This window comes from Schistocerca cancellata, chromosome 3 (genome assembly GCF_023864275.1).
Source record: "Schistocerca cancellata isolate TAMUIC-IGC-003103 chromosome 3, iqSchCanc2.1, whole genome shotgun sequence".
In the NCBI taxonomy this organism is placed as follows: Eukaryota; Metazoa; Arthropoda; class Insecta; order Orthoptera; family Acrididae; genus Schistocerca; species Schistocerca cancellata.
Window position 1 is genome coordinate 701,228,963 of NC_064628.1, and position 26,401 is coordinate 701,255,363.

General features: G+C 40.8%; 1 protein-coding gene across 1 annotated transcript in view; it reads right to left on the reverse strand.

Annotated features, from left to right (window-relative positions):
- Nucleotides 1-26,401, reverse strand: part of LOC126175695 (VPS35 endosomal protein-sorting factor-like) — a 104,950-nt gene that overhangs the window by 75,370 nt on the left and 3,179 nt on the right. The window contains exon 2 of the mRNA XM_049922631.1: nt 2,966-3,062. Coding sequence (XP_049778588.1) covers nt 2,966-3,062 — 97 coding nt within the window. The remainder of the gene's footprint in view (nt 1-2,965; nt 3,063-26,401) is intronic.

Genomic DNA, 26,401 nt, shown 5'->3' on the forward strand with positions numbered 1-26,401 from the left:
TTGCTTGGTGATTGTAAAGCCTTGGTGAAAGGAGTTACATCTGAATGTCTCAGTGCCTGGACGTGACAACAAGATCAGCCCACAAAAATGCTCAAGTGTCTTTCACAGATAGGAAGCTATGGCTGCATCGGAAAAAGTCTCTGAAATATTTTGCCCTTGTTTACAGAGAAGCAATGCTGCAATCTTTGTGTTATTTAGTATGAGTAGTTAAGAATCTCTGCCTGGCAATACGCGTATTCCAGGTTGGATTGCAACTTTCTGCCATTATTTATCACTTAGTATTGATGAGTTCTAGAAGATTATAGGATTTTCTTCTCAAATAAAAATTTGTATGATTAATGAAAACTGGATTATGTGTAAAGAGAGGACCATTTTCCAATATGTAGGCAGTTTTGCTCCATTTCCTTGTATTGTGTTTAAATAATAAATGGGATTTAATTATTAACTGTAAGTGTTCAATTATCAGCCTGTTCTCATATTCTATACATAATTCACGTCGAATCTTACAAGACTGCCTTTCCAGTACAAACACACATAACCCAAGCATAAACATCACCTGTTGCTGCAAAATGATAAAACTCACCTCCATATATGAGGATGTTTCAAACAGAAAGATTGGGTCAATGTACTGCACAAGCAAGTTTGAGCAGGATAGTGGCATGAAGATTTGAAGGTTGGTGTGTTAGGGAGGGGGCAACAGCTTCATCTGCTGCTAGTCTCTGTTCTGGTGTCACTACAGCCATGAGTGAACAAGAAATTGCTTTGTCTGTTGTGCAACAGTTTATCATAAGCTTTTAACCTGTGATATTGGGGAGGAGTCAACCCCTCAGATACTTTAACTTGTTTGAAGGCACATTTTGAGGATCCTACATTGTCCCAGAACCAATTGTTTGCTTGGCCAGACAATTTACAAGTTGCTGAGAAAGTGTAGAAAACGAAGGTCATCCTTGATACACAAGGTCACGTTTTACAGATGACAACATCTGAGCTGTCCAAGAGATTTTCGAATCTGGTCACTGGTGCACTGTTGAAAAAATTGCAACAGAAGTGCTCAATGGGTTTCGAAGTTCTTAACGGAACAGCAAAAACAGCTCAGGTTATATATCTGTGAGGGGCTTCTGAATCAATTCCAGCAAGAAGGGGAGGACTTTTTGAAGTGTATTATCATGTGTGATGAGACACAGGTCTATCATTACACTCCATAATCCAAAATGGCAAGTAAGGAGTAGCAAAGGAAAGATTAAGCCTGCCCAGTGAAGGCCAAAGCCTGCCTCTCAGCTGGGAAAGTTCTTGCGACTGAGTTTTTTTGACTACAGAGGAATGTTCCTTAATGATTTTCTTCACAATTGATGTATGGTGAATGCAGCTTATTGCTGTTAACATCAGCAAAAGACTCCCACCAAAACAAAAGATCAGGAATGTGCATTAGATTAGATTAGTACTTGTTCCGTAGATCATGAATACGACACTTCGTAATGATGTGGAACGTGTCAGGTTAATAAAAGGTGTCTATACAAGATATTACATTACACAAAATATTACATGACACTTAAATTTATTTATTTATTTATTTATTTTTGTAGGGATTGGGAAAATTACCCACCTACTACATCCAAAAATTCATCTGTAGGAGGAGTTGCCATTAAGAAATTCTTTCAATTTTCTTTTAAATGCTGGAGGTCATACTTCTCCATGACAATGCTAAGCCTCACACTGTGAATTTGAAATGGGGAAAAATCAATAAGGGCAAAAATTGGAGGATGTGCACTGGCTCAACCTTCCACCTTAGAGTCCAGATCTGCCCCCAAGACCCCAACTATATTTTCTTTGCATCCATGAAAGAATCACTTTGGGATCAAGAATACAAAAACAATGATGACATCAAGGATTGTGTGTGGAACTGGTTGATGTGGCGCCCTCAAACTTTTTATAAACAAGGAATGTTCAAGCTTCCAAATCACTGGCAAAACTGTGTAGCATGCGGAGGGCCATGTAGAGAAAAACTGAAGGTTCCAGTTGTGTAAATGATTAATAAATAAACATATAAAAAGAATTACCATTTGTATTTGAATAACTTCATATAAATACTGTCTCATGGGATTATAGTTAATAATGGCTGCATGTAATATCAGAAAATGAGAATAAAGTAAAAGCTCTCACTTCAGAGTTCGATCTTTTCATTATCATCCTGGAAGAACTGTAGTCTACAGTAACATCCATATTCAATAAATTTCTATAGGAAAAGTTATCAACTTAATAACCAGCAACTTAAGGCACCCATTCACAGCCTGACTGGTCTGCTGAAACTTAAGGCATCCATTCACAGCCTGACTGGTCCGCTGACCTGTCGGCCAATCTGTTCACCAACCTGTCCAGCTGTGTGTGGATATTGGCGACTGCTTGGCGGACCTTTCCTGCTGCATGGATGGATTGTGGGCTCACAGGTAGCGGATGGGCAAACAGGTAAAGATCTGCCAGTCAAAACAATGTATCCGGACCATGGACATGACCAAGAACCCACTGCTTACACACACAGGTGAACAGATGGGGGCAGTCCTGCTCGGTGGATAGGTTGACGGACTCATCCGCCTGAGTATGGGGGCTTTTACTTTGCAAATTAGTCAGAATACTGTTATATACTTTCAATTCATTGCAAAAGTGGATAGCTGTTTAGTCCCAACAATAAGTTAACTAATTTGTGTTATTTGTTGCTTTTTGTTCCAGTACACAATGAATGTTAACTGTAGCAATTTCTATATTATAATCTACTTGAAGAAAGATTCTCTAATGCATATGCTTTGCATCTACTGTTATCTGTCTGACATATTGCATTGCTTTGTATTGCAGCTTAGAAAATACAATAGGATACTGAATAAAAGCTAGCAATTTGAACAGAAACAGACAAATGACTAGAAATAAAGAATATGCTTTCCACAAGTATAAAAATTACACTTGATCCACTCACAGTAACAACCAAAGGTTTGAGAGGGTGATCCGTCACTTCTTCCCAGTTACTTTGCAGTTTTTGATATTCTGATGCATAGTCACGTGGTCGAGATGACCTGCAAGACAAGTAATGAATTATTTTAATTTTTATTCAATTGGGCCTCTATGTCAATGACGCTAGGTCACATACTACAGTCTAAGGTATCCACAACTTATAAAAAGAAAAGAAAAATCAAAACAAGAACAAACACTGCACTGTGGAATTGTAGAATGGAAACAAGACCAAAAACAACAATAGTAAAAAAACTTACAGCATAAAAATTTACTGGTTTACCAAATCTTAATAATGAAAAACAAAGGGAGAAATGTCTTCCATGGAAAATAAGTATGAATGCATCATATCATTCATCTGGAACAACCTCCATCTACATATACACTCTGCAAGCCACTGTGCAATGCACAATGCATGGTGCTTTGTACCAATATTGTCAATATCATTTCTTATTCCATTAGCATACTGATCAATGGAAAACTGTTTGTTTATATGCCTCCTTATGTACTCTTATCTCTTGCCTTATCCTGGCGATCCCTATGCAAGACATACAACAACAACAGCAGTGGTCACACATACTTTTTCTTATACAGGTTCCATAAATTTATTCAACAGGCTTTCATAAGAACTACATCAAACTTCCTGGCAGATTAAAAGTGTGTGCCGGACCAAGACTAGAGCTCGGGACCTTCGCCTTTCGCAGGCAAGTGCTCTAGCGTCTGAGCTACTCAAGCACAACTCACGACCCATCCTCACAGCTTCACTTCTGTGAAGTTTGGAAGGTAGGAGACGAGGTACTGGCAGAATTGAAGCAGTTACACCATCTTCATGCCTGACAGAAATGTTAACGGAAGTCAGTCTGGTTGCAGTCCTAGCTGGCCACTCATGTCACCTGCTCTGTCAGTGTGCGATTACTTTGTGTGGGGAGCCCTCAAGTTTAAGGTGTATCGCAACAACCCTCATAGTCTTCATGAACTGCAGCTGAACGTTTCGGATAAGACTGCAGCAATTTCAGCAGTCCAGCTTCGATCTGTCTTCAGCAACTTGCTGACCAAGGCCCAAAAGTGCCAAGAGATAAATGACAGCAACTTTCATATCCTTTCCTCTGCTGCATTTTTTTGTACCCTGGAACTCTGTTCTCTTGACCACTATCATTTGCCCCACCCTGTAAATGTATTACATTTTCCTTGAATCCTTCCAACAAATCTATGTATATCATTTGCCTCTCCTAACAGTGATTTTAACTCATAGTTGCAGTTCATATTGTTTCTTATTATTAGCCCCAAATACTTATATGATGTGACGTGCTTAAGATGTTCATTATTAATCTTGTAATCAGAAACTGTTACAGGCATTATCTTATGCTCATGCATATTTAAAGAGAGCTGCCACTCATTACGTTACGTGGATATTTTTTACAAGTATTTCTGCATTTCTTATGACCGAGCATAACTGCCCAACAATAACACTCACCTTTAGGCAACAGAATTGTTCATGAAAAATGTTACAGTGCTGCTGATTCTATCTGACAAACTATTTATGTATGTTATGAACACTAACTGTCCCATTCATTTCCTTGGTGGACCACTGATTTACTTTTGTATCTTTAGATCATTCGCTATGTAACATAACATAGTACATTCTGTTAGTCAAATATTTGTTGAGCCAATCAGATTTCTGTGAGGATACCCCAAAGTATTAGTGGATGATGAAATCTAGTGTCCAGCTGCATCTCCTGTCTGTAAAATGTTGCAAATGACAAAAGCAAGCTGTGGTTCAGATGAGCAGTTTTTCCTGAATCTGCACTGATTCTTTGTGAGAAGATCATACTCTTCCAGGAAAGTGATGATGTTTAAGTGTAGAATATGCTCTAGGATCTTGCAACAAATGGGCATCAGCAATAGTGGTCTGTAATTCTGTGCATTGTATCTTACATACATTTTGTACACAGGAATGACCTACGCTCTTATCCAGTCATGCAGGCTATTCACTGGGCAAGGAATTCTTGACAAATATGAGCTATGAAAGGGGCCAATTCTGCAGTGTATTCAATGTCAAATCTAAATACAATTCCTTACGATCTGGTGCTATCGAGTTTAGGCTCTGTTGGAATTTCTCTCTGACTGATGTATTTAAGTCTTATGGTTGGTAAAAAGGTTCAGTTATTAATCTAAGTGAATCAACCACAGTTACTCTGACCCATATTAATTTGCAGTGGGATTCATTTTGGACTTCACTAGACTTATTGTTTTTACTTGTTGCTATACACACTTCTCCTCCTGGAGACATTAACCTACCCTTCTGATACAGGTTCTCATGTACCCAAAATTTTTTTAATCTCTACTTCAGGTTTCAATTAACTATTAGCTCCTAATATGATGTGTGGGCAACCACTTTCTGGGTGAAGTGTGAGCTTTGGAATTTTGCTGGCAGTTAAAAATATTTTAACTGTCTAACCCTCCAGATGTTTGATCCAGCTTGTTGGAATAATTGCTTTATATGACACTACATTTATACTCAGAGGTCTTGGAGTTCTGTGTAATCAAAAAATGCCACAAATCCAACCTGAACATACTCCATGACTTGAGTAGCTGTTTCTGACGTATCCAGTGTGACTTTACAAGTCTCCATTGTGTAGCGTAGGTTAAGAAATCTACAGTTATCTCCTCACAGAACTGACAAAGCTTCTTGTTTAGACTCTTAACCAGGCAGCACATCATAGACCATCATATGCATTTTGGGAAAACCATGAAAAACGCCAAATTAGCATGTAGGGAACAAGTATGTAAACCTGTATCCCCTTCATATGAAAAGTTTTTTTTTTATTTTTCCATGCATTTTAGTGACTGCGATGAAGCCAATACACAAAACTAAACAATGAACACAATTTACAGCTGTGAAGCACGATAGATCTAAAGTTCCAAGGTTAGATCACAGTTGGCCAAAGAACTTCTTTCATCTCAGGTGATGATTTGTGAAAAATGTCACATTGAATCGTGGTTCAGAGTCCACATTATACTAACGTGGTCCTATAAATGGCCAGACCAGGATCATCAGTTTAAAGGTAGAGGAAGACAAGGGCAAATCACCTACAACAGGACAATGCCGTGTAAAGGACTGCAGTGCTCAAACCAACCATCAGCTTGAGGACAACTTTACCTTAGCTTTAAAATTGCCACTCATCATAAAGATGACTCGTTGAGTTGCAGACAGACACAAGGAAAAAACTGTTACACATTAGCTCTCGGAGAAAGGCTTCTTCAGAAAAGGAAACTTCCACACTTTCATTCACACAAGCAAGCACACCTAACACACGTATGAATGCCGTCTCTGGCAGCTCAGACCAGAATGCAGTTGTCACCTTGAACGAAAGCAGCAATGTGGAGGGAGTGGGCAAGGGGAAGTTATAGCAGGGTACAGGTTGAGGGTGTGTGTGTGGGGGGGGGGGGGGGGGGGTTAAGAATGCCGTCTGGTGGAGCGTGCAGGTACTAGATGGAGACATGACAAGACTGCCACCAGGCACAGCATTGGGAGTCTGTGGGGAAGGAGGATGGGAGCAGGGGAGGGGTATGGAACGGGTAGTGGAAAATAAGAACAACAGGAAAGGGCAAAGATAGGTGGGTGCATTGGCATAGGGCAGCACACAATGAGGGTGAGATGATGTCAATAGGGAGGAGGTGATAGGACAGAGGGGGCAGAAACTGTTGGATGGAGGATGTGGGGACAATAGGTTACTGTAGTTTGAGGACGGAATAATTTCGGGAGAGGAGAATGTGTTATAAGGATAACTCCCACCTGTGCAGTTAAAAAAAAATCTGGTGGTGGAAGAGAGGATACAGAAGGCCCGTGTTGTGAAGCAACCACTGAAATTGAGTGTGTTGTGCTCAGCTGCCTGTTGTGCCACTGGGTGGTCAACTATGTTCTTGAAAACAGCCAGGCAAGGCCATTCATCCTGGTAGAAGGTTGGTGGGTAGTCATACCAACATAAAAGGCTGTACAGTGTTTGCCACAGAGTTCTTACATGACATTCACACTATTGATTTGGAGCTTTGGTCATCTTGAGTCACCACATAATTTTATTTATTATTTTCTCTCTTCAGTAAAGAGTGCACTCCACCAGCTTCAAACTACTAAGTGGGTCTCTGAGTTCTCTGCAGTGATGAACTGCTGTGTACTTTACAACCAGCCTTACCATGTGTGCAACAAGTAGCTCGGGCTTTGCATGAACACTCCATAGGGTAGCTTGTACAGTAACTACACTGATGTATAAATAATTGTGAGCCATAAGCTAGTTGTCAATGGAAATGTGTTGAAATTAAGGGTTTAGGCAATCTCTCTAACATTCCAGTGTTTCCCTTGAAGTTCTTCTGTACTTCTGTAACATTCTCAGGCTCCCACTAAGGCTGCAAAAGCTTAACATGTTATCCTGATATATTACAACATTACTTTAACTACAGTTGATCTGGATTACTGAAGTAGCCAGGTAACCACTGAGCTGCTTCTCTCTCCTCAGGCATAATGAGAGGCCATTATGGAGAGTTTTAGATTTTAGGGTGCCAGCTAACCTCTGTAAGTCTTTGTGCTTGTATAAGGAATTATATGTGCTAGATATTGATGAGGAATGTCACTTTTTTAGACGAAGTACCTCAGGCTACCAAAAATAAGTCATATTAAACTGACTGCACAAAAAACACAACACCCAATAAATGATGAGCAATCATTGTGTAATTTTCTATTTAATCAATGTGAAGCACTTAAAACAATTTTTTGAGACAGGGTATGTTATTGGCATTTCTTTGTGGGCAAACAATGAAGTGTTGATTGTTTATTCCATTAGCCTCAATTGTTTCCTGTACAACCTGGAAAACACATATGAGCGAATAATGTTTTCCTGCTCTTGTAGTGTTTGCTGTTGTACCCTGAATTTTTCCCCTTTCAATCACGTATGTCTGTAGGATCTTTCTGTGATTGTTTTTATCAGATTTCTGGAGTAAACATGCTGTTGTAAGCCCTGACCAAGTTGTGAAAGCTATTGCTTTTGTGGAAGATGGCCGCAGCATGCATTACGCTGCAGAAATGTTGAGGACTACACCTTCCATGATTTCCAGAACTGTATAAAGGTAAAGGGAAACTGGAGGCTTTGCAAAGAGACCTGAAACAGGCCCAAGAAGAACAACATTGGACAGAGATGACTGCTTCTTACAATTTCAAATTTTCCGCAGCCATCACACCACTGCTACTGAAGCACGAAATTGACTCCACAAGGTCTGAGGGGTCAATGTTGGTGAGAGAACCATTTGAAGAAGACTGGAAGAAGCCAATCTTCAGCTCAGAAGACCTGCTACAGATCCGGAGCTCTCCAGAGAGAACTGCACAGTTCGGCTACATTTCGCAAGGGAACATCTTGGCTGGACAGTATGATGGGCTCAAGTGTCATTCACTGATGAGTCGCGATTTGGCCTCCGATCACCTGATGGAAGAGAAGCGGTCTGGAAAAGGTCATGGGAAAGGTCTTCCCCTAGCACAGTCTCATCTAGGACGCTTTCTCTGACTGGTTCTGTAATGGTGTGGACAGGAATCAATACAGCTGCAAGGACAGATCTGGTCTTTGTGGAGCATCGGAGCCTTACCGCATAACAGTACGTGAAGGAAATCCTACTGGAGCATGCTGTGCATTTTGCTCCATTTATTGGTGATGATTTTACACTAATGCACGACAATGCATGCCTACATGCTGCAAGAATTGTGCACGAGTTCGTGGATGAAACAAGGATTCATGCTATGGGTCAGCCTGCTTGAAGCCCTGATTTGAAACCTATTGAGCATGTTTAGGACCAGCTGGGGAGCAGAGCCCATCAATACTATCTAGAGGCCCTACAGGACCTACAGAATGCCCTCTTGGAAGAATGGGATATGATTCATCAACAGGACATTACCGCTTTAATTAGGAGCATGCCTGAAAGGTTGAATACTATCAGTGGTGCAGGAAGTGGCAGTACACCTTTTGAAGATGTGACCAGAGGTTTCCGAGGTGTCTGAAGTGTATAACATCAAAACAGACATGCATGACCTTTATGAGCTTACTCAAAATTTCCTTGAAGTGTGCATCTCTGGCTTAATTTGTTAAATTTTTTATAATCATCTTTCTTTTTTAATTGCTGAACACTTAGATGGGACGAAACCACAATATTCCATCATAAGATAGTGGATTAGTATCATAAAAGTGTTCTAAATTTAAAATAAATTTCAGTTTTTGTAAGAAATTGAAGTGTTGCACTTTTGTGTCGGTCAGTATATTAGTTTGCTAGCAACTGATAATATTCAACACATGACAAGTTATGTTTTGAAATGCAAGACAGCAGGTGTGAGATGGAGCACTCTAGACGAGTATGCAGCCCTTCAGCAGTGCTCACTGTGTGAATTTTGTGAGTAATCATATTTCCCACCTATGTCAGCTTGTTCGAAATTGGATGCTGAATTTTTCTGAAGAGTGGATAAATGAAGAGTTCTAAAAAGACAAATGTGGATCGGGGCACAGACATAAAGTGAGCAGACATAAGGGTAACAATATACACTACAGTAGCTGCTGTGGGTAGTTCATGTAAATCACCTAACAATAATTATAACAATAATAATAATAATAATAATAATAATAATAATTTGTACATGATGGCACCATGCAAGCTGATTCCATGCAATGACTATGTCTGGAATCAGGACATCATATTTACCATGATGAAGGATATTATATGCTATCCTGAAATGCATTGTTTTGAGAGTAAGACTAAGAACACATCAATAGAATAGGAAAACGCTGCACTATTTATGAAAAAAAAAGTTTAAGGTAAAACCATATGTCATCAAAGCGATGTTCACAGTTTTCTGGAGCCATGAAAGCATACTTTTTACTGTACTGCAGCCTCAAGAGCAAGTTACAAATTCCAACTCTTACTATAAAATTATCATGAAATTTCAGAGTCATTCAACAGAAGCAATGAGTATTCCTCCGAAATATTTGATGCTCTTATAAGAGAACATACATCCTTATGCTGTGTGCAATACAACTAAGACACTGTGAAATTTCATACACGAAGTTACCAACATTCAATGCCCAGCCGCAAATTTGATCCAGATGACTTCCAAATTAATTGATAGTCTCAGTCTTTCCCAGTGACACGATTTTAAAAAGAGGAATACATTGCTCAGTGACATTACAAGCCCTAAGAATTTTGTATTCCACGAATTCAAAGGTGTGTGAAATACAGCAAAAGACCCCAATATGCTGGGGATTATGCTGACAAATGGAGAAATTTTTAAAATTAGTATTCTTATTTGAGTTTTATATCCATCTGAAATTTCAGAATCAGTGTCCACTGTTCAGAAACTGTTACCTGCACTCAGATTCAAACCACAAACTTTGCCTTTTACAGGCAAGGATTACAAACTGACCTATCCCGGCACGACTCCTAATTCAAATTTACGCATCCAAATCTGTCCATAAGACAATGACCACAAAAGACAAGGTTCCAAGTTCAAGTCCTGTTCCTGCACACATATGATACTTATTACTGATTCACCCTTCTCAAAAAGAGTCTGCATTCCTTTTGATTACAACACATTTCTTCTGAAATAAGTCAGCATTTCACATACCCCACTGGAAATCTCTGATTAATATCACAGGCTCCATTTCAGCTCTACAAAAAATGGTAGTTATGTGTATGACGGTTCCACAAATCTGAGTGTGACCAGTACAACTGAGATATTGTACGTGTATCAGATATTGCATACTAATTAGGCTTCACCCAAAAGATCATCTGAAACAGCAACTCACTGTGCTCCAATATATAGTTTAAATAATTTGTGATTGATAAACGCTGTAGCCTTCTAAGTGCAGCACATCTTAACCCCAATTAGCATGAATAAACTCCTTGTGAATGAAAATGGAAATAATCGGCTACCCTCCCTTAGTTCCATGTTGTATGATTCTTAAGAATTCTGGAAATCTCCAGTTTACTTAGTAGCAAAGAAAACAATTTGCTGGAAATGAAACTCACATAACTCACTGGATTTCTAAGACTTATAATAGTTCTAATAATTTAAGTTATGGTTAGTTAAAACTTTTAAATAAGCTACGATTTGTTGTGAAAGTTGATGTGATTTGACGTGAAAGTTGAAAATTTAATCCTCCATTCCCCTATTAACATAACTTTAGCATCAATAGTTCTTTGTGGCATACAGTTCAGTGTAAAGAATGAGCAGGTATTTGGGAAATCGTCAAGAAGTAACGAGACATTAGTGGTTCATCTCTAATGAACTTTATATCTTAATAACAATAACAATGCATGTAACTAATCAAAGTTTCTTGAGTGACACTATTCTTTTGCATACATTTGTCTGAGAAACTAAGAGGGACAGAAAGAGGAATGTAATAGCATAGAGTAAATGAATATTGCTACAAGCTGTGGTGTATGCAGTGTGGCGTACTGGTTACTGTTGCTAGCTGATGTGCTATTGGTCACCAGTTCAAATATAATCATTGGCAATTATTTTTTTGTTTGGAATTTATCATTTCTGGAAGGTTCTTGAAATATCTATGTTTTTCATGTTTTAATATTCCAGAATATTCGACAGTTTGTATAAATAGCTGCACTCTGGGTCTAGGAGGTAAGTTCTGTTATGGCTGTACATTGATGTCAGTGATAAATGTGCTTTTAATACTAAATATTGAACTTCACTGACAACCCTGTATTCGGATTTGGACTTATTGTGATTAAGACAAGACACCATTTGATAGAGATGCCTGTTCCTTCAAAACAACTACATCACTGTCGTTCCCATTAGTAACATAAGAAACATTGTGAACATGGACAGAAATCAAAATACCAGCAGTACACCATTCCTAAGACCTGGATATTCAGGAGACAGGTGGATTCCAAAACAGAATTAGGTCAGTTGCACATCAGGCATTCATCAGCATTTTCCAGAGACGTTGGTCAGGACCCAACAAAATAGCCGAAGGTATCTGACATAGTTACAAAATACAACAGATATTATGACATGATGTGTTTGACAAATGTGTAATTTTGATTGGACAGGACAAAATGTTTTGGCTCTTTGTCACATTGTGAATTCTAACATGACAGAAGCCAACAAAATCTCACACCTGATGAAAAGAGTTGCAGAAGAGATAAATCAAGCTCTTCTGGTAAAGAATGTCATGACAACAGAGGACTATAAAATGGTGCCAATGAATCGAGGAAATAAAAGAGAGAAGAATAAGATGAAAAATGTATGACTGACTGCTGAATGTAGTTCTTATGGCAGTGGTGGAAGATAATCATGAGCTCGCCTCTCTCATACACAGCTAGTAGGGGAAGAGATGCATCAGAGTATGGCAGCCAGAAATGTTGGACTGAGTACACAAGAGATAGCAGCCTTGAATGTTAATTGGAATATAATGTTGAAGAAAAGATGTATCAGTCTTTAGCACAAATCACTGCCACCAACCGAATGCATCAGGAAGAACGGACTTAGACAACTCAGACTTATGCTGGAGCCATCAAATGACAACACAACATCCAACCAATGCGGCTACAACGGACTCCTCCACCAACTACAATGCCCCCCAGAAGAAGAGACATTTCCAGGACAGAGGACAATACACCACTGTGTTCACTGTGGATGCCCAGATCATGTTCTATGCAACTGCAGAGAAAGAAAGCAAGTTTTCGACAACTAATACACCACCAGATATAGACCATCACAACAGTTCTATTAATGCCAGCCAGCTGCAGTCAACAACAGCTGATCTATGGGATCATCATACACTGAATGAAATCACTCGTCAACATCCCATAGCAGTTCCCAGTTGTCCAACAGAGGTACCTGCCACTCGTCCAGCCGATAACTTCAGGAAACCAAGTGCGACAAATATCTATTGCAGTGAACCCCTCATAGATGCAAATTGTCCATATTTGACAGTCATACAAATGTCAAGAAATATCAAGGACATCATCATCAACGGCTGACATGTTTGGGTGCAAGTCGACTTGGAGGCTTCCTTTTCCCTATCTTATAATCATCGGCTAAAGAAGATTATATTCCTTGGTACAAAAGCAATTAAAATCAGAGCTCCAGATTGACAAAGCTATTCCAACAAGCACACATAACAAAGGTTGCTCTGGACAGTTGTTTGCCACTGAAGATATTATTCCATCATTATCAATGAGATGAGTTCCAGTCAGCAATCAATATGTTCATTTAAAATATGAAGATTTTGTCAATTGCAAGACGTTACTGAGGCTCACCAAACAAATCTACATGCCAGCAATGATTGAAAACACTGTAGGTGGACACGGAGAACTTTGAATCATTAATTGTGTCAAGAAGCATCTACTCATCCCTAAAGTTATGCGCACTGAGTAATCCCAGCAAGTCCATGGAGGGTAGCTTGGTGTTGGTAACGAAGAATTAAATACAATGCAGTGGAGGAAGCTAGTATGAACTGCTAATAGGGTCTGGCCTGACCAAGGAATAATGTCGCGAGTGACAGCTGTTCTGCATCTGTTTTAAGATGCTTTTATATCAGGAGTGGATAAAAACAGACCAAGCATCCAAGTTAAAACACCATATCAACAATGGGAATCATCCACCAATTAACCAGCACACATACAGGGTGTCACTGGCTGAATGACGAATAATTCAGAAGTAAATGGAGAAGATTCTGCAAGATGACAATCACTGAATGTTCAGAGAGCCCTTGGTCTTCCCCTGTGGTCCTTGGAAAGAAAAACGATAGCATATTGCGTTTCTGTGTTGTCTATCAATGACTGAACAAAATCACAAAGAAAAAGTCTATCCGCTGCCATGCACTGATGACACCTTAGACTGGTTGAAAGGAGCGAAGCATTTATCAACTACGGACATGCAGATGGGATACTGGCAAATTGAGGTTGGTGCGGCTGAGAAAAGACTGCCTTCATAGCTCCAGATGGTCTGTATGATTTCAAAGCTGAACTGAGCAGTGCTGCTCAATCCAGCCACCATCAAACATATGATGGATAACTTGCTTTGACACCTTAAATGGACAATGTGCCTTTGGCATTTGCACAAAATTGTTATTTTTTAAATACATGTGAAAAACAGCTAGCCACCTGACACTGGTACTGAAGTGTGTTCACACTGTAGGCATGAATCTGAAAAAGTGCCTCTTGTCACCCAAGAAATAAAAATCTTGGGGCACCTAGTGAATGGCGATGGAGTTCATTTCAACCTAGAGAAAATACGAACAGTCACCGATTTTCTGACTCTTCAACACAACTGTGATGTGCAATGTATTCCCAGAATGTGCTCGTACTACCATTGACTCATAAAGGACTTCTTTAATGAGGCACTTCCACTGCAAGAACTACTGCACGGAGGCCCCAAATTTTCCTGAAACAAGGAGCATACAAGACCTTTCGTTGTCCTTAAGGATGCCCTAACATATTCTCCAGATCTAGCACTGTACAACAAGTATATCGAGAATGATCTTCACACTGATGCTAATGGTTTTGGAATAGAGTAGTAGTAGTAGTAGTAGTAGTAGTAGTAGTAGTAGTTGTTGTTGTTATTGTTGTTGTACAAGACCAACAAGATGCCAAAAAGGTGATAGCTTATGCTTCCAGAGTACTACTCTCCAAGTCCAAGACAAATTACGCCACAACAGAGAAAAAAGTGACTTGCAGATGTTTGAGCCATCAAGTTCCAGCTGTTTTATTTGGCAAACCATTATTGTCATGACAGCCACCATTCTCCCTTCTGGCTGACTAGCCAGATGGATCCATTGGGTTGACTGACAAGATGGTCATGCAGGTTTCAGCAGTGCAATATCATAGAGGTATTCAAAAGTGGATAACAAATATAGGGATGCTGATGGCAGACAATCAACACAAAAACATGACAGAATGACAAGTCCAGAGTGTAATTTAATCGAGAGCCTAGACGTAGCAATATGTGAAGCCTAGCAATGCTGCATATGAGGAACTATACATAAATGCAGTCAGAACACCAATGAGGTATGGACTCTAGTGTGGCTCGCTTTATAGTGCAGCTGCTGGTAGGCTGGAGTGTGGTGTGTGGCTTGTGTCTAGTGCTGAGGTGGTGATAGCAGTACTCGCAAATACTAGGAGCACTGCCTAGCAGCTGCATGTTTTCAAACTCATTGGAGTATGAAATGTCGGAAGGCACCGCCCAGGCAACTGTAGTTGGCACCTACGAAGGTTTTGCTCCAAATAAATGTGTCCAGACTGCTGAACCTGGGTGTACCGCCCAGCATGTCAGACTTGGGATTCTGAGGGCGTGCCAACAGGTGGTGGAGAGTAGATGGCTGTCGCCCATAGAGGTGCTCTGGTGGGCTGCGATCATGAACAGGAGTGGTCCTGTAGGTGCTCAGGAACATCGTGAGTGCCACTGCTGAGTGGTGGATCTGCCGACTGCTTTCAACATTTGTTATTTAAACATATGCATCATGTGCTCCCCTTCGCCATTGGAGGATGGGTGGAAAGGTGGGCTAAAAAGGTGTTTAATGCCATTAGCAATGCAGAACTGTTCAAATGCGATCACCATGAACTGGTGCACATTGATGTGAACAAGGGTATGAAGAAGTCCTTTGATAGTGAGGATCTGGGTAAATGCATTAAGGGTGGTGGTTGTAGTGGTGGAAGCCATGTTAACCACATATGGGTAGTTGGAATAATCATCCATAACAATGAGTGGTATAGAGACCATAAAAGGACCCACAAAGTCCACATGAATGTGGTCCCAGAGGCGATGGGAAGTGGGCATTGGGGCAAAATATCAAAGTGGAGCAGCCTGACATTGGGCACATGTAGAACAGCTGCACATCATGGCATCAACATCTCTGTTCAGTCCTAGCCAGCGAGGCACATTGCCTGGCAAGAGCCTTCATCCATAACATACTCCAGTGCTCACAATGGTGGACTTCCAAGATATGAGGGCATAAGGTATTCAGGATGACAACAGGGCGGGTATCCGCCTCTGCATGCCGCAGGAGAACATCAGAGACAACACACAAACAATGAGAAAGGGGAGCCTAGGCCCTGAGTTCTGGATCAGCATATTTGGAAAAAATAAGTGGGCCACCCATTTTGCACATAGTGCTGCAGCAATGTGAGCAGCAGTAGTGGGAGTCCCATCCAAGGTGCATTGTCATTCGACGTCAGTGTGGAAACAGGATATCTCCTGTTGCTGAAATGCCTGGTCTGGCCCTGAACGTAGATGAGAGAGCAGATTGCATTTGCATGTTGCACAGTAGGCTTCTACTTGATTGAGTAATTCTAAGAATTAAGGGGCCTTTGAGCTGTCCACTCCACGAGCTGTGAATGTGGCCCAAAGAGCACTACCAAGAGTTTGCAGTAAATAAAGAGGGTAATTTAGTACCAAAGAGGTAATTTCTTAACAGCAAAGATTGTCTCCAAAGCCTCTTTCTCAAACTATGAGTAGTTTCATCAGTGTCTTTAACACTGAGTTGCTCAGTACCATCATCGTTATGATGCGCCAACCATGCACGAATGCCATGAGGGGAAGCATCAGCAGTCAAAGCTAGAGAATGTTATAGAGAAAAGGGCATCAGTCAGGGCACTGAGCGTAACACGTCCTTCAGCTGGCAGCTGACCACTGGAACTGAGCACCCTTCTTCTGCAACTGGATGAATGGGTGCATAATGTGTGCTGCTTGCAGGAGGAACTTAGAATAATAATTCACTTTACCCAAAAAAGCCTGCAGTCCCTTTAGGTTTTGGCAATGTGGGAGAGAGTCAACAGCTGCATTGTTGTGGTCAATGGGCTTAATCCCGTCTGTTGAGTAAGTGACCAAGGTACTCTGCTTGCTCCTCAAAAACTCGTGCCTGTGGGGCAGCGCTTGAGCCCAGCATTGCACAATGTAGTGAAGAGGGTGCAAAGTTGCGCCAGTGGTCTTGGCATGTAGCACCCGTAACTGTTAAGTCATTGAGTTAATTGGTACAAGAAGGAATGGATATGCTTAACTGTTCCAGGTATCTTTGGAAGACTGATGCAGCAGAAGAGATCCCCAAGAACAAATGTCTGCATTTGTACAAGCCGAAGGGTGGATTGATTACCATAATGTGTTGTGATTCCTCATCTAGTGGGATCTGTAAATAGCCATCGGAAAGGTCTATCTTAGAAAAATAGTCACTGCTAACAAGCTTCCTGAGGAGATCCTCTAGACATGGCAGGGGGTAGGTTTCTATGTGTCCTGGCATTGAGTGTTGATCCAGAATCTCCACAGAGCCAGAGGGAGCCGTTTCCTTTCTTCACTACCACGGGCATGGTCTAAGCAGTAGCTTTGAGAGGTGCAATTATGTCAGCTTCATGAAGACAATCAATTTCGAGATTAATCACCATCCACAGGGAAACTGGAAGCTGATGTGCCCAAACGAAACAGGGCACTGCATCTGGACATAGAGAAATATGCACCTCAAAGTTTGTGAAGCACCCTAGGGAGGTTAGAACAGAGATGCAAAGGAGGTACAAAGGTCATCAAGTTCTTGGGAGGGGACCATCTCACATGAACTTCATCCATAATGAAAAACCCAAACAGTGAGAAGGCATCCAGGCCGAAAATGTTGCTAGCTGAGTGATTATTGACTATGAACTGCATTATCGGCCATACAACCTTGTATGTTGCCGTAGTCATAAACTGACCTCTGAAGGGAATTGAACTGTTATCATACGCAACCAACCTGCAGGAGGGCAGGGCCAATACTGGGTAACCCAGATGAGCAAATGTTGGCAGTTTCACCACGGAAACAGTAAATGCCCTAGGGAATAATACACAGTAGCTTGATGCAAGTGGGGAGTGGGGTTTGATTGTCCCAATGCTTGATGGCAGGCGGTTCAGAGATGCCCATCCCTCCCATAACGAGTGCAGTGAGCCCAGCGATTTGGACTGTTCACATATTGGTGCATCGTGAAACACTCGCTGGCTTCTCAGAGGTCATTGACATGACCAAAAGTGACGAATCACACCAACGCCATCGGAGAAAGGACTTACAAGAATTCCGAGCCCTTGCCGGAGGGGACGAGCCATAAGACTTTCATTTAGTACCTGTGTGATCTCGAAAAAGAGTATGATTTTCAAAATATCATCCAAGGAAGAATTGTCCAGCTTGAGGGCGCCATGCATGCTTCCAGATCAGGTTCCAATTAGACCACCCCATCTCAAATCAAGGAATCTGCACGAGGCTTTGCATGATGTGTTTGTGCATGTGGAATCACACGGTCGACTCAGTCCTTGCAAATCCATCACATACAAGCAATAACATTGACCAGGTTGGTTGTGTAACTCAGGGCGCAATGTGACCACATGGAATCATCGTGTATATCAGTTCAACAGCAATGAACACATCTCCCTGCATGTGAGTACAACCAGATTTGAGAGGGGAGCCAACTTCTTTAGTAAGAAAAATGTCTCTGTGGGAGACCAAGAAAGAAAGAGTGACCATTAAAGAGCATCATCAGAAACTCTAAAAGTGGTGAAGTGCTGCTTCAGCTTCTGCAAATATGTATCCTAATCTTCTTTGGTGATATTAAACAGTGGGAACGAGGATGGGTGGGACTCTATCTGGGAAGCAATCACAGCCTGAACAGGTTATCAACTCTGTACCTGCAAGTGTTGTGACAAAACCTGAACTTCCTGACGTAACAGGTTGGTTTGCTGCTGCAGAGCAACTCTTGCTGTTACTGTTCCACATCTTTGCCTCTTTACTTCCACCTCAACTGACATCTCTGCCCAAACTCTTTGCCTTTACAAATGTCTGCTTGTGTCTGTGTATGTGCAGATGGATATGTGTGTGTGTGTGTGTGTGTGCGCGCGAGTGTATACCTGTCCTTTTTTCCCCCTAAGGTAAGTCTTTCCGCTCCCCGGGATTGGAATGACTCCTTACCCTCTTCCTTAAAACCCACATCCTTTCGTCTTTCCCTCTCCTTCCCTCTTTCCTGATGAAGCAACGGTTTGTTGCGAAAGCTTGAATTTTGTGTGTATGTTTGTGTGTCTTTTGACCTGCCAGCGCTTTTGTTTGGTAAGTCTCATCATCTTTGTTTATATATATATATATATATATCTCTCTGCTTGTCTGATATATGTCTGCTTGTGTCTGTATATGTGTGGATGGATATGTGTGTGTGTGCGAGTGTATACCCGTCCTTTTTTTCCCCTAAGGTAAGTCTTTCCGCTCCCGGGATTGGAATGACTCCTTACCCTCTTCCTTAAAACCCAAATCCTTTCGTCTTTCCCTCTCCTTCCCTCTTTCCTGACGAAGCAACCGTTGGTTGCGAAAGCTAGAATTTTGTGTGTATGTTTGTGTGTCTATCGACGTGCCAGCGCTTTCGTTTGGTAAGTACACACACACTTCCTCGAGTATTACACTTGATACCCTTTTCTCTAAAGGACACTCACCATCGATGACAATGTACTGGATCCCATTACTTAAGAAGTCTTTGAGCCATTCTCATATCTGGAAATTATTGTGTGTACTCGTACCTTCACTAACAGTCTGTAGCGTGGCACCTGTCAAACACTTTTCTGAAATCTAGGAGTATGGAATCTGCCTGGTGCCTTTCAGCTATGGTTTGCAGGTTATCATGTGACAAAAGGGCAAGCTGAGTGTCGCATGAGTGACACTTTCGAAAACTGTGCTGGTTTATGGACAGGATCTTTTCTGTCTCAAGGAACTTTATTATATTTGAAATGAGAATATGTTCAAAAATATTGGAGCAAATCACTATTACGGAAATTGGTCTGTAATTCTGTGGGTCAGTTCTTGCATCCCTTCTTGTATACAGGGGTAATCTGCACTTTTTTCCAGTCACTTGGGGCTTTGTGCTGGGCAAGAGAGTGTCAATAAAAGCAAGCTAATTAAGGGGCCAATGCCATAGAGTGCTCCTTGCACAACCAAACTGAGATTCCATCAAGATATGGTGGCTTTTTTTCAATTTTATCAGTTGCTTCTCTGCACCAGGTGTGACTACCACTATGTCCTCCATACGGGAGTCTGTGCGATGGTCAAATGGCAGTACGTTTGTGCAATCCTCCTGCATGAATGATATCTTTAATACAAAATTTTAAACTTCAGCTTTCCTTTTGCTATCTTCTATTGCTACATCACAATGGTCAATGAGTGACTGGACAAAAGCCTTTGATATGCTTAGCAATTTAATGTAGGACCACAATTTTCACGTTTCTGTTAGATCCTCTGCTAAGGTATGACAGCAGTAGTTGTTGCATGCTTCGCACATTGATCTTTTTACACCCACACAAATCTCTGCTAACTTTTGCCTGTTGTTTTTGTGCATTCTCTTCTGAAAGAAATGTGCAACAATCCATGTCACCGAAGTCTGTTATTATACCACAGTGGGTCTTTCCTCTCCTTAATCTACTTACTCAGCACACACTTCTCCAGAGTGCGATTTACAATCCATTTAACTTGACCCGTAATTCCTCTACTTCCAGTCATAATGGAACTAAATGATCTCTATTCATTGTTTAAGTTGGATGCTACCAACTGCTTATCTGCTCTTTCTAGCAGATTGATTTATTAACTTTGATAACCACCATTGCTGTGATGACATCATGGTCACTATTCCCTGCCACTATAGTGACACCATCGATAAGGTTGGTAGCAACAAGGTCTAAAATATTTCCATTGCATGCAGTCTGTCGAACTAGCTGCTCAAGATAGATTTCAGAAGACATGTCCAAAAGTACTTTACAAGATTGCCTGTCTGTACTCCTCACAATGAATCCATAGACGTCCCAGTCTACACTCAGTAGGTTAAAGTTGCCTCCAACTAATATTGCATGATCTGGGTATTTCTGTGCTACAGACCATAGATTTTCTCTGAAAGACTCTAAAACTATTACAGCAGAATCGGACAGTCAGTAGAAACATCCAACAATTAACTTGATTTTACCTATACATATTATACATGTCCAGGTAACTTCACACCCACACTCAAAACTGACATCATTGAAGACAGTATTTTCATCAACTGCAATGAACACTCCCCATCTATGATGTCTAATCCGTCTTTCCAATATACGTTATACGTTCAGACCCACTGAATACACTATACAGAAAATAAAAGAAAACCACTATGAAGGAATTATCTAGATGGGATGGAAGTTAGTAGATGTGACATACACACACAGACAAACAAATTAGTACAATTTCAGAAACATTGCATTATTTATTCAAGAGAAAGAGCTTTGCAAATTTAGCTGGTCAATAATATGTCAGTCTGTAATCTCACTGACTAGAGTAGAATTGTCTACAGTGATGAGTCCTGCTTCAAATTGAGCCCCAATGACCAGCAAATATAAGTCTGGAGATGCCCAGGACAGGAGTGGGATACTAACCCAATCGTCATCCACCAAAAGGCCTGAAAACCATTAGTGATAGTCTGTGGTGCTATTTTGTTTCATAGCAGGACCCCTTCAGTTATCATACACAGCACAGTGGCATGTCAGCGATATCCTACACTCCATTTTGTTGTCTTTCATGGAAAGCCATCTTGAACTTACACTTCAGCAAGATAATGCCCATCTACACATGGTGAGACCTTCTACTGCTTGTCTTCGTACTACCAAATCCCACCTGGGCCAACAAGGTCATCAGATTTCTCCCCAATTGACAAAGATTGAATCATTATGGGCATCGACTCCCAACCAGCTTGGGATATTGATGATCTAACATGCCAGTTGGACAGAGTTTGGTACAATATCCATTAGGAGGACATCCAATAACTCTATCAATCAATGGCAAGCCGAATTACTGCTTGCATAAGGGCCAGAGGTGGACCAAAGCATTATTGACTTGCTCAGTTTGCAAAGCTCTTTCTCTTGAATAAAACATCCAATTTTTCTGAAGTTGTTGTATTCATCATCATCCTTTGCGTTTTGTGTGTGTGTGTGTGTGTGTGTGTGTGTGTGTGTGTGTGTGTGTGTGAGAGAGAGAGAGAGAGAGAGAGAGAGAGAGAGAGAGAGAGATATCAGCTCTCGGTCACGAGAATAATCGGAGTGTGACGAATTTCCTGGAGGGCAGTAAATTTGGGAACTTCGTTACAAGATATACTTTGGCAGAACACATCAGAATTGATGAAATCTTAATCATCACTGCATTAAATGACACTGCTGCTGAACAGAGGGCTATTCCAGCTCTGCTGGAAACGACAGAAGCCTTGAAGGTGGACAAACTGACCGAAGGAGAATTCCAATTAATTAACAGAGCACTGTGTATGAGGAACTATGATCCAATGGGGCAGAAATGGTTACTTGTCATTCCAACTCGGCTATGGCCAGCTATCCTGAAGTTTTTCCAAGACACTTCGACATCTGTTCATAAAGACTAAAGAAACAGATACAGGTATCACTGGCTAAGTCCCTATGGATCTGTTAGACAGAATGTGAGCCACTGCAAAGTATTCCAACAACAGCACAGCTGGAATTATCTTCGGAGCATTTTGTACCAAACTCGCCTGCAACAGTGCCACTCCACAAAACTGGAATCAACCTCTTGTGGAAGTTCTTGAAGTTCACAAATAGGAATAGATGGACAATAGTCTATCCTAATTACCTCACTTGCTATGCTGTCACCAAGGCTGTGCTAACTGCTGAAGTTCCAGAAATTATAAGGTTACTTGCAGAAGATATCAGTTCAACACTTGGGCCATCTTACTCCCTCAATGCTCTGATTGTTGGAAAGTTTTCCACAAGAGACTAGTAAAAAAGGGAGTTTCACATTGTGACATCACCCACAGTATGACAACTGCTTATCATCCACGGATGAAGGTTCTCACACAATGCTTTAATAAGACATTGGCAGATATGTACATTTATGTTGAGCAGAGAGATCAAGATACAAAACTGCCTGTCATGACATTTGCATACAAAACAGTGAAGCGAGATACAGGCTTCACACCTTTCCTTCTGCACTAAGGCTGCGCGGCCAGAACAACAATCGATACACTGTTATCTTCTCAACCGAATAATACTCAGGGTGACTGTGTGAAGAACCTCATCACTAGGAATGAAGAAGCAAGGGAGTTGGCCGATGAATTACTGCTGTAAATTGAAACTTTTAGCACTGGGCAGAAGCATGTAAAGGAACGATAGCTGACAATGCAGTGAATAGATATGGACCCAGCACAGCAGTTCATACTGGGAGGGATCCTCTGTGGTATACAGTCACTGTAATGAAACCTTTAAACAGAGATTATTGCATAATAGGTGTAAAACAAAGCATAGGGCAATAGACAGAGAGATGCTGAATGAAATGCAATTGGCTGTCAAGAGAACAATGCGTGTAGCCTACAGTGACTGCTGTAGAAGAATACAGTCAAATGATCTTTCACAAAACCCAAAGAAATATTGGTTGTATTGACAGGCTGTTAGTGGCACCAAAGTTAGTTCCACTTCCTAGAGAATGAAACAGGATCTGAAACTGAGAGTAGAAAAGCAAAAGTGAAATGCTTAACTCTGTTTTCAAACATTCCTTAAAAAAACAGGAGAATTGCCCAGATTTAATCTTTATACTACTAAAAATTGAGTGAAACGAGTTCTGGTGTCAGTGGTAATGAGAAATATGTGAAATCTTTAAAACTGAACAAAGCTCCAGGGCCCGAGGGAATCCCTACCAAATTCTGTACTGATTTTGCAGCTGAGGGTAGTAGAAGTGATTCACAAAACTACCATCCAATATCCTTGACAACAACTTGTTGTAGAATCTTAGAACATATTTTGAGCTCAAATTTAATGAGGTATCTTCAACAGAATGGCTTCCTCAATGCCAACCAGCATGGGCTTTGAAAACATCATGTGTTATCCCACTCGCACTTTTCTCACATAACATATTGAAAGCTTTAGAGCAAGGCAATCAGGTAGATTCTGTATTTCTTGATCTCCAAAAAGTAACTGACGCAGTATCACACCTATGCTTATTGTCAAAAGTATGATAATATGGGCTATCAAGTGAAATTTGTGACTGGCTTGAGGACTTTTTGGTAGGGAGGATGCAGCATGTTATCTTGGCTGGAGAGTCATCATCAGATGTAGAAGTAACTTTGGGTGTGTCCCAGGAAAGTGTGCTGGGGCCCTTGCTGTTCATGTTGTATATTTACAACATCGCAGGAAATATTAATACTAAAATTAGGCTTTTGCAGATGATGCAGTTATGTATAATGAAGTAGTATCTGAAAGAATCTGGATTAATATTCAGTCAGATCTTGATAAGATTTCAAAGTAATGCACAGACTGGCAACTTGCTTTAAATGTTCAGAAATGTAAAATTTTGCACTTCACAAAATGAAAAAACATAGTAGCCTGTAACTATAATATCAATGAGTCACTGCTGGAATCGGCCAAGTCATATAAATACCTGGGTGTAACACTTTGTAGGGATCTGAAATGGAATGATCACATAGCTTCAGCCATGGGTAAAGCAGGTGGTAGACTTTGGCTTTTTGGTGGAGTATTGGGGATGTACAATAAATCTACAAGGCAGATTGTTTAGAAATCGTTCATGCGACCAGTTCTAGAATATTGCTCAAGTGTGTCGGACTGTACCAGATAGGACTAACAGGGGATATTAAATGTATACAGAGAAGGGCAGCATGAATGGTCACAGGCTTGTTTAATCAGTATCAGAGATATTGAAGGAACTGAACTGGAAGACTCTTTTAAGATAGGTGTAAACTATCCCAAAAAAGTCTACTGACAAAGTTTCAAAAACTGGTTTTAAGTGATTCCTCATGGAACATACTACAACCTCCTACATATTACTCACATTGGGATTGTAAGGACAAGATCAGAATAACCACTGCATGCACAGAGGCATTCGAACAATCAGTCTTCCCGCACTTCATACGTGAATAGAACTGGAAGAAACCATTATAACTTGTACAATGGGACATAACCTCTGCCATGCACCTCATGGTGGTTTGAAGAGTTTAGATGTAGAACTTCAGGTGTGCCCCAGGGAAGCGTGTTGCGACCCTTGCTGTTCGTGTTGTGTATCAATGATCTTGTGGACAATATTTATAGTAACCTCAGGCTTTTTGCAGATTATGCAGTTATCTTTAGTGAGACTGAGCCTGGCGTCAGCTGCCAGAGGCTCTGGTCATGTGTGTGTGAGTTGCATTTGCATGAGAGTGTGTGTATGTTGTCTGTTTCTGACGAAGGCCTTGTTGGCCGAAAGCTCACTTTCCGACAGTCTTTTTGTTGTGCCTACCTGTGACGCAGCATCTCCGCTATACAGTGAGTAGCAGCTATCCTTTTCATAATACTGTTACATTCCATCCTGGATTCTCCATTGTTAAATATGGACTTGTTCTACCAAAAAGTGATGGAAGAATCCATTAAAAAAGGGACTGTAGTTATGTAATGTGCTAACTTCTGTCTTATAATGCTGTAATACATTGACTACATACATTTATGTAGCTCCAACACATGGCTCTTAGACCTGCCAACATATCTCAAACACCAGTGGCAGTAACCAACAGCCACCACATGATGATCTCGAACGTTTGCTTCAAAGAAATATTGTGGGATTTACAAGTTTCCATCTAGCAGTAGGCCCAAAAGCCAATTACTGAACACATGTACTACGAAAGCTTGAAGAGTCACAGCCATGTTCCTGTTTCGGCGGAATAAAGCAGTACTTTTTCTCTTCATAACTGTTGCTAATGAAATATAACTTGCTCTGCTTCAACAGCAAAAACTGGAATCATTCTGCTGTTAATGCAGTTGCAAGAGTACATATTAAAACTCTGTGTCACAGTACAACACATTTGCTAGTGTGGCAGAAGTGTAGCCCATATTTTATTTCCCACAAAAATGAAGTGGAATTATTGCATTCATGTCAAAAACAAGGTCACATCCTCCACTATATGGAAATTCTCAATATATTTGTCAGATGCAGTTCGAATACTGTAGCACCACAATCGAAGGACAAAAAATTAAATGAGAAAATGGGTGCTCAATTGAAACAGGAAGATGGAACACAAGGTCTGCAAGGTCAGCTTGAGTATGAGCTCCAACACGACCACCGGAACTGCAGGCTGTTTAATGAATTAAGATATTCTGCTGATGGAAGCAATCTCAAATATTCTTCCATCTCTGTGTGTGACATGTACAGGTTTTTCTACATTTGTATCCTTTCTGCATCCAAATACTCTCTGGTAACTCTCCCAAAAAACAGAAAACAGTAAGTGCTGACAATATTCTATAAGCACTGGACATATATCTTGAAAAATTAATGAACATTTAGACCTTGAGAAAAATCGTACTCCAAGCTGCTTGCCACTCTTCTGCTGTGCCATCTATTGATGT